Source organism: Pocillopora verrucosa, chromosome 12 (genome assembly GCF_036669915.1).
Source record: "Pocillopora verrucosa isolate sample1 chromosome 12, ASM3666991v2, whole genome shotgun sequence".
NCBI classification, from domain to species: domain Eukaryota; kingdom Metazoa; phylum Cnidaria; class Anthozoa; order Scleractinia; family Pocilloporidae; genus Pocillopora; species Pocillopora verrucosa.
Window position 1 is genome coordinate 18,740,072 of NC_089323.1, and position 14,080 is coordinate 18,754,151.

The following is a 14,080-nucleotide window of genomic DNA, read 5'->3' on the forward strand; positions in this document are numbered from 1 at the left end:
AGTATAAAATTCTCGCGGGGGGCTGCTGAATCAAATGGAAAAAGTCACGCATAATTTTATTGTACTCTCCAAAACCGCTCAGAACAAAGAACACCAACATAGGAAAGTACATCTGATCTCCACCGTGTACAGTGTTCGATTTTTCTCTTAAGAGCTAAACAACCCAAACTAAACATAACCATAACAACATCATCAATAGAGACTGAAGATTTTCGCTAGTTTTTCGGCTTCCTTCGTCTTGCTGTCGCCCTTCCGACGACACAAGATCATTTGTTACGATTCACTCTTCCGTAAAAACCCTAACAAATCGACTAATAAATGATGACCAGTACTGCTCGATTTGCTACTATGACAATACATCATTATAAGTAATGGCAAGGACACTAAAATAAAAAGCATCGTTGAGAGCTTGCCATTCATGCCAGAGCAGTGAGCCTTGCAATTGGCCCTAATGAATGCAACGCAAATTACAAGGAAAAAATTGCGAGTCAATATCCGCAAGACACGTGTGAACTGATCGAGGATAATAATTGCAAGTCAAATCCGCAAGACACGTGTGAAGGTACTTAGAATTATTACTAATAACTGTTATTGCTAAGTGACATATAAATACGAATATCAGCTGTTCCAAAGGTATAAAGTCTAGATATTGGTATCTACAGGAGTCCCCTGCTAGCTTGGCAACAGAAAAACATATACTGTTTGCTTTTTTTTTAATGTAACCAAGTTCAAAATTTATGTTAAGTTTCATTTTCAAACTTAACAGTCTTGCTTTCCCCCGTTCCTTCCCGGAAGATTTGAAATGAAGTAGCGAATGACATTTTTTTCCGATGGTACAGAAAACATTCTGGATATTTTAGGCTCGACACTCTGGCCATTCGAAGGTAACAATTGGCTATGAAAACTATGTTTTTCTCGTCATAAACATGCCCATTCTTTCCAAGGTGCAAGTTACAGACTGACAGAAGAAGGATCATTTCAAAATCATTGGAGACAAAGTACCGATAAAACACACTACAAAGGATTTCTGTCCTTCCAATGCTTTACTTAGCACTTCAGCTTTATTTCGTTTACTATAACCCTACAGTCATCAAAACTCCTGTTTCAGCTCAGTGTTTTCTTGTGTGTACTTTTTGGGTTTCATGTAAGATATTCTGCTAATAATGACAGCCTCATATCGTCAAACATCAGCGATTTTTAAACTAAAACATTCCCTTAGGGTGGTTCAACTTTAATTATCTACGCATACAATACGCGTCTACTCTTCGAGTCCTTTGCATTTTTCCAGGTCTTTTCATTCTTATTGTCAGTATTGAGATAGTCCATTTATATAAATTGTTGTGCAAGTTATGCTAAGGTAAACACATGATGACTATATGGTACACCTTAAGTCGGTAAATACTTGAACTATTGATGTGAAGCTGAGTAATACTGGCCTAAGCTGCGGCAAGGTTGATTAGTGAAAATACCACAGAGAACAACTAAGCCTCATGTCGTCAATCAATCGAAAAAGTCATGCACGATTTGATAGTGTTCCTTCTTACGAATCCCAACGAACCAGAAACGAAAAGTATAAGTACATTTGACGTTCATAGCATGCTCTTCTTAATTTTTTCTCAGAATCAAAACAAAGTTAGCTCCAGATAACCATAACAACATCACGAACAAAGATTGAAGTTTTCGCCAGCTTTCGGTTTATTTCTTCCAACAACCCATCCGTGAAAACCAATACAAGTCGACTTATGCCGGAAAACTGCTCATACGTAACATATAATGATAAAAGACACTGACGTGAAATGATAGTTAGCTATAGCACCGAACAAAGAAATAAAACATATTGTGATAGGCTCTCCTAATCATGGGCGGTGAACCTTTTAGGGATGCAAAGAACTAAATACATAGAAGTAGCGCATCAAAACAAGCGAAAACACGTGTGAATATTTGAATTATTACAACAAAATTTATTACTAAGTTACAGATAAATAACATGCTCAGCTGTTCTAAGGCTCTGAAGTCTAAATCCTGGTTTCTGAAAGTGTCCTCTGCTAGCTTAGCGACAGAAATACATGGCCTAAGTATTTCTTGTTGTAGCTAAGTTCAAAATCTATCTCAATCTTGTTTAAAATTTTTTTCTCCCTAGCTTTTCATGTTATTGCCTGAAAGGGTTGTACTAAAGTAACGACTATCAGTTTTTCTTTACCTCTATTTCATAGAAAACACAGTTTATATGGAAAGCTTGACCCTTTCATCGTTTTCAAGATCACCATTGGCTCTCGATGATCATGTATGTTTTTCTTCACCAAGGCATGTTTTGCTTTCCATGAGAGTCAACAGATGATTTGAAAAATTTTTTTCGAAATAAATGAAAGAACAGAGTTAATAAAGACTCCGGCTTCGTACTAGTCTGCTGTGGGTACCTCAAATTGTCGACAAATTCCTTAAGCTATAATCTAAGTTAATTGTTTTTCATTTTTGATAACAGAGTCAAAGAACCCCTGGTCAAGTATTACCTTCGAGCGTTCTTTTGTTAATCGTTGGTTAAATATTCTCGGATGCAAACGAGAAAAGCGCATTTCATCTCCATCTTTTGCAGTTTTCAAGCCTTTTTTTCCTTCAGAATCAAAACAAACCAAACATCACATAACCATAACAACACCACGAGCGAAGATTGAAGTTGTTCGCCGCTTTTCCGGCTGCCTTCGTCCTTCCGTTATCCTTCCGACAACACACGATCACTTTCCACAATTCACCCATCCGTAAAAACCAAAACAAGTCGATATTACTCACATGCGACGTCACTAACTCGAAACTCATCATCAGATACGGAAAATAACAAAGTAGTTCAACATATTGTGGTTACCTTTCTCATTCATGAGCAGTGACCCTTACTCGGCCTACATGAATGAATGCAAATTTAAAGAATGTAGAAGTCACACACCAGGACAAAACAAAACACGTGTAAACGGCTCAAAACACAGGAATACGGTACAAACAGGGATACAGGGCGAAAAAGGTACACTGGATCTCAATTAAGTGTACTTTTTTAGTTCCTTTGAGGACCAAAACAAACCAAACTACAGAGATATCTATAACCACATCACGAACAAAGATCGAAGTTTCTCGGCATTGCTCGGACTTAACCGAGTGGCTTCCGAACAACACACGAGAACTTGTACAGCCAATTTACCCATTCGTTAACACTTGTCGAAGCTACTAAGAAACTTTTTTCATTAAAAACAAATAACTAAGCAAATTAGTTCATGCATATTGCGTCTGATTTTCTGTGTGGATGAGATTTTAATTGGAAAAGTACAAAGTGCAAGTGCACCATCAACATACTCTATGTCGTCAATCTACCCAACTATATCGAGGTAAACTGACCGTCAGGGATTCTATTTTCGCTACCATTTTCATCCCACGCATCTTCTATTTACAAAAGACGAGCGGAAAAAAAACCTGGAACAATTTACTCCCCCGTTATGCCCAGAACTTTCAACTTTAAAATAGATAACGCCTTTATGACGTTCCACACATACTCAATTGTAACTTTTCTTGTTTTTTTTTCCGGTATTATGTCTATGCAGTTCGTCATGGTACGACATGCGTGAACGCGATGCAAACATATCCTTCTAGCACAATGTGTAGGTGAAAGGTGACGATTTTCTGTGACAACCATAACCTAATGAAGTCAGTTTTCACCTGAGGGCTCAACACAGACTGAGCTAGCACTATCTATTTTTGTAATTTATATCAATGAATTTTCCGCAAGGACTTAAATACTACAGACTGAAAGTACCGTCATCAAAAAAATCAATATGTTATGTCTTCATTTAATGAGTATCTACTTAGCCTGAAGGAAAACGTCTCTAATTCTATGGTAACAACCTTAACCCCTAGCCAGTTACATCTCACATGAGCCTTGTATTTTTCGAGAATAAGTAAAAAATAGGCTTGTATAGAAATGTTGATTGTAAAAGACAAACAACATTTAAAAATAACTTTATTAACTTAAACTCTAAGACACACACAACTGAGATAGTCCACTGTGGGCAGTTTTCAAGATTTCAGACACTACAAACTGTGAGCACCGTGATTAAAATGAACATGAGTTTCTCTCTTGGCGGCACGAGATATGACTGTTTACTGTGACATTTTCACTCTACAGTCTGGCAATAGCTGATGGATGTAGAACCGTCTAAATGTTATTACATAAGTTCTGTAAAAGGGCTATTATGTGCTTTTCAGACGATGATCTGTGGCTCAGATGGTATTTTAAGCACAGCTTTAGAACTGAATGACAAAAGGATTTGAAGTAGGAACTTGTCAAAGCCTTGAGTATCCATTTAGCTTCAGGGAGAACGTTTTTTCACTCTCTATAGTATTAGGTACAGCCCACGTAAGCTCAGTGTTTTTTTCGAGAATATATCAGAAATAGGATTGAATTGAAATATTGATTGTAAACAACAAACAAAATTTAAAATGATTCTCTAAACTTAAATCTCCACCATACACACAATCGAGATAATCTACTGTGCGTGGTTTTCAAGATTCTCTGACAACCACACCACAATACCACAAACTGTAAGCACTGTTAGCAAATAAAATAAATGTTATGTCGTCTTTTCTTGAGTACCTATTTTGCTTGAGGGAAAGCGTTCTTTAACCTCTCTAGAACCAGTTATAGCCTACGCAAGCCCAGTATTTTTCGAGAAAAAGTCAAAAATAGGATGGAATCAAAAGGTTGATTGTAAACAACGTTTAAAAATATACATACAAATGAGATAGCCTAAAGTCAGTAGTCAAGCGAATAAATAACGTCAACCGAACATCTTCGCTCGACACCAGGGCTCAACACTTTGTTGTCATTTCTATTGGAGTAGCCACACGTGCGAACGCGTGCTTTAAAAAAGCGCGCGGCGAGTAACCTCGCGAGACACTAGCTAGCCATCACGCAACGATATCGGAACCCAGCCAATTCTAATTGGAAGTAGCTTTTCTACTAAGGTCAAATTGAGGGGGAGGATTTAACAGATTTAAAGCCTTATTCGCTGCATGCCAAAGCAAGGAATTCATTTATCTAGAACTCATACATTTACGACTTTGCACTTTGATAAAAATTTTTTTCCTGCTATAAGAATTATCGAAATATTGGGCAAAATTATTTTTCTTCCATTTTATCATGACCCCGACAAACACGCTCTCTTTACCTTCTCGTTTTGGGCTTTTCTTAGTCTAGGGAGGACAAAAAAATTGGTTAAGTAAATTAGAAAAAAATTCATCAATTCCGGGCCGCAATGTAAAAATAACAGCGTGACCCATTGCACAACACTATTTCGTTCGATTTCCGTTTCTAATAATATTTGCACCGTTGCATATTTAGACAACAGACTTAATTCTCTAAGCCGCTGAAATCGATCTCGAAATAGGACGATTTTCACCACATGTGACGTCACTATTAGCAAGATCACAGGAGGAATTACGTAATATTCGAACTACAATACGCAATTGAACAATTTCAATGATGTGCGCTAGGTTGGTGGCAAAATTCTCCGAATATTTGGTATGCGCTCTCTTTTAAAAGGAAAAAAGATTTACACTTCTGTAGAGAGTTTAGTCCACAGTTAGATTTCTAATTAAAGAGTCACTTTTGCTGTAAACAATGGAAGATTTGAGAAATGTCACGCCAAAAACCAAAGTTGAACGTCGTAACATCCACGGGATTTTTTTAAAAAAAGTGGCAATCACAAATGTCAAAAGATGATCTTCGACCCTTGGGGAGATTCGATTGCGCGTTCTCTCAGAAAAAAATATTGAACACTTTAGTAGAGAGTGTGGTCCATACTACAGCTTTTATGTGATATGCACGAGGATGGTGGCAAAATTATCCACATAATTGGTTTGCGTACTCTTTAAGAAGAAAAACAAAATGTACTCTTCAGGAGAGAGTTTAGTCCACACTACAATTTTTAACAGAAGGGTCACGAATGCAGTATATTATGAAACGGTTTGGCAATTGTCATGCCAACGACCGGAACTAAGTGCTGTAACATCCGCGGGATTTTTAAAGATAAATTGGCAGTTTAAAGTGTCGAACATAATCTTCGACCCTTGAGGGGAGATCAATTCCGCATTTAAAGTAATTCCATGTTAAATTAAATAATAAATAATTGTTAGCATTAGTATTTAAGGTTAGGCCCAGGTTGCAGTCTTTCAGCTGCTGAAAGACGTTACCGGAACACTGTTTCTCTGGGGGACGAATTCATCATTAAGAAGAAAACCATTGCAATGAGAGGGAAGAGACCAAAACTTGAGAACAAGGGCGAAATGATGTGATAAACTTTGGCTAAAGGGGAGGGAGTGATGAAATGAAAATCTTGGTACGTGGGTGGAACAATACTTTAAAGAAATCTGGATGGGATATTCCCTCATTTATAGCTTCCCTCACCCTTTAAATCCAACATGTAAAAATCAAACAGCAACTTCCTCTCACAATTTCAATCCAATTTTCAAATCCACAAAATCGGTAATGATAATAGAAAAAAAAAAACAAAACAGTTAGTGTGTTATCTTGATTAAACACCAAATTCTCTTAATAAACTGGCAAGCCAATGTGTAGCTGCAAGAAGGGAGATTTTACGTGTGAAAGGGTCATCAAGATTTTTCCTTGCCTTACCCTTCCCCACACAGCAATGTTACAATACCACTGTTACTACCCACCCTACATCACACAGCAATATATCATAATACCACTGATACTGTCCCTGACCTGGTGCTTGTGAACCATTCCTCACCTTACCCTACCCCACATAGCAATACATTACAATGCTACTGTTAGTACCCCTGACCTGGTGCTTGTGAGCCACCATCCTCTAATCTCCTCTGATGAGCTTCAAACAATGTCAAATAATCTGGATCATCTTGTTTCTGAGTCTTGATTATTCCATGATGCTGACGCACATCTTCAAGTGATGCCTCAGATCCTCCATCTGAAAATTCTAAAGAATGCATTTTGATATCATTCAAGGAATGTTTAATTTTATTCACTCACTTACTAGCCACAACACCTTTTGAAAACTCACTTATCAAGCTACAAACATGCAGTATTTTTTTTGAGAGAAAACAGTACATAAACTATAGGTATTTGAGAGACATATCTTTTCCTTTGCTTTAATTTGTATATTCTCCATACTGATCTCTATATGTTTCCTCAGATGCTGACAAGGAGAATTTATTTAAAGATCAAAAGCTGTTTCAGTTGGTGATCATTTTCCTTATTCTTATGACCTCAATGTGTGATTCAGGGGGGATTTTGAAAGGAGAAATTAGATACACATCACATGCTCATATAAAACTTTGTGAACCCTTTAACTCCCAAGATCTAAAAATCAATTTTCTGCACAAAATCATACAATGCACACTGGTTGCTTTTTTTCTCTTCCTATCATCAACCTTTTGCTTGGAAATGCACTGTTATTGTATGGAGATAGTCTGTTTTGGTTGTTCTTAAGAGTGAAAGGTCTTAGTAGACCCCGTATACAAACCACTCTAATAAAAGCTATAACAAAATTCTTTAAGTGGTTGGTTATCACCAGCCTGATTTTGGCACAAATTGGACAGTGTAAGTGTCATACTTGTAATTGGACAGTGTAATAGGACAGTTAAAGGCCCAGTTAACATATCATGCCTGTGTAAGTGGACAGAATGTGTCATGTGTGTGTGCTGTTTTCTCACATTACATTATATTAACTGTGGTTTTGTTAAATTTTTTAAAATCTTTTTTAAAATAAAAATAATGAGTAGCACACATCAACAGATCTTGTCAACTTATTTTAATATTTGACCAGTTTCATCTGATCACACAGACTTCATCAGGGATTTAACAAGATGAACAAAATTGAACTACTAATATAATGGACGCTTACAGTACAAATCACAGCAGGAAATTTTACGCAAATCCAGTGTAACCATAAAATAAACATTATTTAACTTATTACACTGGATTTGCATTACATTTCCAATTTTTTACACTAGATTTGCTTAACAATTCCTGTTTGAGGGTGTTTTTTGCTATTCACACCCCAATTTGAATGGGATTTGTACTATAAATGTCCAATGTCTAGTTTCTGTCTCAAATTTTGTCATAGTTTTGATTAATTTGTAACAGGATTTCATGTCTTCCAATTCTGTCTGAAATCATACTTGTGATTAACAAATCAAACTCCTGCTTCATGATCATCCAATTTTGTATAATTACAGACCAAATTGGACTCCACTTGGTCCTATTACCATTATTAACTCACCAGTATCTTCTCCTTCTTCATCCTGCTCTGGATTCTCTGACTCTTCATCAGAGGGCTTTGTATTCCTAGTGCCAGATCCCTGACAGAGTGAGCTAGCTTTAGATGTCTTGTTGTCCTCCACTAAAAATATGTAGCGATCTCCATCCTGAACCAGGCATGTGGATTTTTGTGCTGCTGATGCATGACTGCTACTGAGAACTATTGGAACTAGAGATTCAAGGAGATTTTCTAGCTTTAATGATTGATCTAAATCATATGCTGATGTTGTGAAAACAGAAGCTGAGTGGCCAACTTTTTAAACCCTGCAAAAAGCAGTCAGACCAATGTAGCCACAGATAGCTAACAAAGCAAACCCCTGTATTATCAATACAAACACATTTTGCAAGTTTAACAACACCACTATAATTCTGTCTTGCAAATAACTAGGAAGCAAGGCTCAAACCTTTGTCAAATGATAGAAACAGATCTCTAATGTTGGTAGCTGGAGGCCTAGAGCTGTTCTTTCCATCATCCGGTGGATTAATGCCTGGATGTTGTGAGCAGGTGTTAGTTTGTTGACCTAAAAAAAGATTGGATGAGCACTGAAGCATGTTACAAAATATTTGTGAATGACATTTTTAAAAATACCTTGAGTAAGTAACTCACCACAGAGATTAGCATCTACAGCAGAAGGCTTTTTATGAAGGTTTTGTAAAAATTGTCTGAATGCTGATTTGATGGTACTCCTTGAATTGCCATTTGGCACTCAAAAGAGTGTGATTTTTACTGACTTAATTCTAAACCAAGGTGAACAATATTCCCTCTTCACAAACTAGATAGCTGATATCAAAATTTGGTATTACTTCAAATTACCATAACTGATAAACCCCTTACATCCTAAGAGTGACCAGCATCTACTTTCTCCTTACAGTAATGCTGCTGAATCATTCATTGAGATCATGAGAATTAAGGGTTTAATTGCCAACTTAAGAAGTTTTGATTTTGAAACAAATTCTCATGTTGGTACTAAAGGGAATGTATAGAGAAGAGTATGGAGAATATGGATATTGATGTTAGGATATAAAGAGTTGAAAGGAAATGAATGGTGGGTAGAAAGAAAATTGCAAATTACATCTCAAGGTTCAACTTAACAAAAACTGTATATCCATCACTTTTCTTGTTTATCCTATGCAATGGACCATACCAGAGTGAAAATCCATTCCATAAATTTATTCAGAGATACCTTCTTTCGCCTTTGTTTCTGAAGGGTTAGAAAGTGAAGGACTCTTCTCTTTTGCGCCAACTTCTGTAGAAGCTGAACTCACAGAGCATCTTGTACCAGTAGTTTTGTGAGGCATCAAAACCAAACTTGCTACGCCTTGCATTCATGCAACCTTAAACAAAACAATTCTGTTGAGGAGTTATTAAAAGAGGGAGTGATATGCGAGCTTATTCATACATAAAGAAACTAACATACTCACCCTTAGAAATGAGAAACTTATTTTTTTTACGATTTAGGTTTATCTTTAGTGCCGACATAGCGAGTTTCATATGAAGGAAAAATGGTAAAATTGTAGAGGTATTATTTTAACAACAAATATATATGAAAAAAAAATCATTCCGGTGCGAAGAGTTTGCATCCCTAAATTAAGAAAGATCATTTGAAAATCGAGCCAGCTAGGACTTAAGACCCAGCTAAACGATCCAACATGCTCTTTCCACAGGATGTTGTATTAAATCACTTTTTCAGTTTTAAATAAGCTTACGAAGCTTTTATACGCAATGAGTTCTAAAGGGAAAATACTTGTAAGATTATTTTACTTAATGTAGAGGCAAAGTAAAGCGTAAATAATACAGAATCTCATAAACCTTCTTTAAGGATGTTTCTATGGTAATCTGAACATTGCTATGACAATATAACTGACTTTTACAGATAGAAGAGCAAACTTGCTGCATAAGTAATTGATAATACTTTGAAATGGTGGAGCATCACTTTTTCGGGAAACTTTCCTTTTACGGTGTCTTAGATGATGTTAGAACATTAACCATACCTTTCCAGATGACTTTTGATCAGTAAAATAAATAAGAAAACGAATTTTAACCGTTTCTCTAGGCTTACTGTAAGTGTTGCGAAGCCTTACAAATTCAAAATAGCGAACACGAGCGAGTAAGTCTTTGTCCCAGGGTCTGCTCGGACAGGCGACTTCACTTCTGTTGTGCCTAAATCCTACCGGCTACCGGCTCGAGGTACGCCCGAGAAGCACTAGTGACGAGTTTTCAAATCGGGGTGATTATCGGAAATTGTCGGAAATTGCAATATGGCGGACTATTCCAGTAACACCATTCGCGATTTACCCACAGTCAAGCGACGTAGTTGAACCAGACATGAACATTATAAGCATGCTTTACATGTGAAGAATACATTGTTGAGTTTAAATGAAGGAAAATTTTGCTACATTTTGTGGGTCTGTTTCTTTCACCCTCGTCGATCTTGTTCAGCAGAGTTTTAGCTCAACACTGTAGAGTCAATTAAATATGCGAGTTGTACTTCAAGTATTTTCTAAGCCTCCTAAGATACTACTAGCCAGAGGTTATAGACTAAATAAAAGAGAACAAAATGTAAATTTATTCATGAAAAAAGTGATTCCAAGGAGTGCAAGACTAATTTAGAGTGCAGAAAAGTAAACTGAGCAAACCGCAATAAAAATTGGGCAAAGTTGACTAAATATGAAAGCTGTACCTCTAACTGGTAGTCTTTCCTAAGCTTCCTAAGCTGTGATCCTACCAACTGGAGGTAAAAGGCCAAATAAAAAAAACTAAAATTTAAATGTATTCTTTAAAAAAGAATTGATTCCAAGGAGTGTGAGACTACAACTTGGAGTGCAGAAAAGTAAAATGTGGAGCAAACCTTAATAAAAATTATGCAAAGTCAACTAAGTATGCAAGCTGTACCTCTAGCCGGTAGTATTTTAAAAGTCCCTTCAGATCCTACCAGCTAGAGGTACAAGACCAAATAAAAACAAATAAATATATATACGTATTCTTGAAAAAAGTGATTAAAGGATCCTCGGACTAATTTGGAGTGCAGAAAAAGTAAAATGTGAAGCAAACCGTGGTAACAATTGACCAAAGTTGACTAAATATGCAAGCTGTACCTCTAACCTGAGCCCCCTGAGATCCTACCTGCTAAAGGTACAAGGCAATAGAAATTTCATCAAGGGGGATCTTTCTAACCAGTAGCACTATGACAAGGGCATTATAGTGGTGATACTATTCATAAGTTTTTTTTACCTTTGCAAATGTAGGTCTTAGCGGCTACAGCGTTAAGCTAAGACTGCTGAACAAGAAACTTAAGATTGATAAGGGTGAAGGAAACAGCCACTCAAAATGTAGCGAAATTTCCTTGATTTAAACTCAACAATGTATTCTTCACATGTAAAGCATGGTATAATGTTCATGTCAGGTTCAATCACGTCGCTTGACTGTTGGTACGTCGCAAATGGTGTTACTAGTCCGCCATATTGCAATAACCGACAAGTTCCGGTAATCACACGACTCTGAAACTCTCACTAGTGCTCCTCGGGCGTACCTCTAGCCGGAAGGATTTAGGCACAACCCTTCTGTTGCGCCGCCATCTTGAACTGGAATTTTCGCGTGCAGGCAGACGATTTTAATAAGCTGCACTGGGTAAGTTACCATCAGAAACAATATTAAAGGCGTTCCTGAACGCAAGATTGTCCCGTAAAGAATGCGCTGATATTCTTGAACAATCCGCAAAACTTTCCGAGACTATAAAAATTGAACCTCAACGAAATTTCGGCGGTAATTAGAATCATAATAAGCAATCCTACCCCATACATCCATTCCTCGACGCGTTTGAAATTCACTTGGCCTGCTTGGTTGTGACTGGCAGTGTTTCAAGAGCGGCGAGTGCTTGCGCTTTCGTTCAGGCGGTGGGGTAGTCAGTCCGTGTTCCAAAAATGCGCGTAATGATCCGTTATTTAGATTTATATGCGAGCTAAAGTAGCACCGCGTCGCCATGAGCATTGAAATCCTGGCTTGGGTTGAATTCTCAGGTATCAGTATATGTTGCAGTATAGGGGCGTATTTTGTCTGACCTTCTGCTTTGTCACGTCGGCCTATCTTCAATGATCTAGAAAGCCCTAACCCTTTAATTCCCTGAAGTGATAAACATGTAACTCCTCCCTATAAAATCAATACATTATCCAGCAAACAGGTAGTGAGAATAAACAAACTTATCAGTCAGAAGTTGTTCTCTTAATCTAACACCAAATTCTTGCGACTAATTTATAAGGAAATGAACAGCAGTTCAAGGGAAGAAGTTACTTTTCGATCTCGGGAGTTACAGGGTTAAGGAAATACGCTACCGCTCGTGTAAGTGGCTGTTGAATTTGCCGCCTTATTCTCTTCAACGGTTGACGTTCAAACTGGCCGATATAAATCAAGTAAGTCTGATCTTACAAGATTTTGTTTCGTTCGGCGATGTAACTCGGGATTTCGGGCGTCATGACTTTTGCGCGACTTGACGGGTTACCATCTTCAACATGTCAACTATAAAGACTTAACCAAGGATTTTGGGTGAGAGAATGACGAGGGTATGACCCAGAGAGCCTTTACGTCCCTAATTTGAGTTGGCACATGAATAAGCAGTACAGAACGGTGTTGCATGTTCCTCTCCTCTCGCGTCTTTCTTTGCTGAAGAGCTTACACTGAAAAAATAACGTATCAGCTTATTGTGATTCACTAAAAAAGGGTGTCCAAAGTAAGTGCAAAATAAAACATGTAACCAGATAAGAGGAGGCCTCGCCGCCACTCCTGAGGTAGATTCTCTCATGTGTTGTCTCCTCGGAACTTTATTTTAGTTTCAACTAAACTTCACATGCAACGGGCTTACTAGCCTTTCATGAGACGGTGGCCAATTTACGTTTTCAACTCATTTCGTAAAAAAAGCTGTGGTCATTCATCGTGGTGAATAACAATAAAAGCTAAGTTTTTCGTTTGTCTCACGATGCAGTCACGTGTGATGTAGATCGCGACGTTTCGACTGCATACTGCTAGTCTTCTTCAGGCGATGAGGTCGACTGGTCATGCGTGATGCTCAGATATCGATATTTCGAGCTGTTTTCAACTCAGTTGTTAACACTAAATTGATTTCATGAGACAGACTTGGGAGATTTCACTAACTATTTGGTCATTGTTTTTATGTTGTGGTGGCTCCTGAAGGAGCCGTTTGTTGAGTGAGCAATGAAATCCACTTATTGCTTCTCGAAACGCCACAACAGCTGAGCTCTGGAACGCAGATGTCTTGAAATCTCAAGCGATTTCTCCCACAGATCACTGGAAGGGCAACTCGCGGATCGACAGCCCGGTGGATTTCTGGTAACGGCGGATCTCTTGAAGAGCGACTGTTACCAAGTTTCTTGACTCCATCTGTTGCAGGAGCGCTCTTACGAGCTGCCTTTGTGGCGAGCTGTTAACATGGTGCTTTCCCACCGGTTTATTTAAACGCAGTCTGCTTTATATGCGCCGTTTGCCAAAACATACGATTTGTTATTCATTGACCCTCACGATGAATATATTTGCAAATTGGCGGGCTTCAAAGTGATTGGTGGAAAAAGAAGCTATTTGATTGGCTAGACAAATGTAGTTTTGGAGCAGATATCGATATTTCAATCGAATAAATTGAGACACAAAGAAGGCCTGAAAATCGTTCTAATTTTAGATCTAACAATACAAAACGAACCATTTCTAATTCATTGTGTAGTGCCGTGAGGATCTTT

General features: G+C 37.7%; 1 protein-coding gene across 2 annotated transcripts; it reads right to left on the reverse strand.

Moving 5' to 3' along the window:
- Positions 1-6,767: 6,767 nt before the first annotated feature.
- LOC131771425 (uncharacterized) lies at positions 6,768-12,385 on the reverse strand. Of its 2 annotated transcripts, none has more exons than XM_066159257.1 (5): positions 12,131-12,385; positions 9,523-9,673; positions 8,743-8,859; positions 8,301-8,507; positions 6,768-6,995 (listed from the first exon to the last, which is right to left on the reverse strand). In XM_066159257.1, the coding sequence occupies exons 2-5, from the start codon at positions 9,662-9,664 to the stop codon at positions 6,832-6,834; spliced, it is 630 nt and encodes a 209-aa protein (XP_066015354.1). In that variant the 5' UTR covers positions 9,665-9,673; positions 12,131-12,385; the 3' UTR covers positions 6,768-6,831. The 2 variants fall into 2 exon arrangements, with proteins under 2 accessions (XP_066015354.1, XP_058943202.2); XM_059087219.2 differs by lacking the exon at positions 12,131-12,385 and adding an exon at positions 10,331-10,454.
- Positions 12,386-14,080: the final 1,695 nt, after the last annotated feature.

Coding starts and splice junctions, on each gene's coding strand:
- LOC131771425 (XM_066159257.1), bottom strand. CDS start 9,664: ATGCAAGGCGTAGCAAGTTTGGTTTTGATGCCTCACAAAACTACTGGT. Junction 8,860..9,522: donor AGAAACAAAGGCGAAAGAAG/GTATCTCTGAAT, acceptor ATCTTTTTTTAG/GTCAACAAACTAACACCTGC. Junction 8,508..8,742: donor GTTTCTATCATTTGACAAAG/GTTTGAGCCTTG, acceptor TTGAATCTCTAG/TTCCAATAGTTCTCAGTAGC.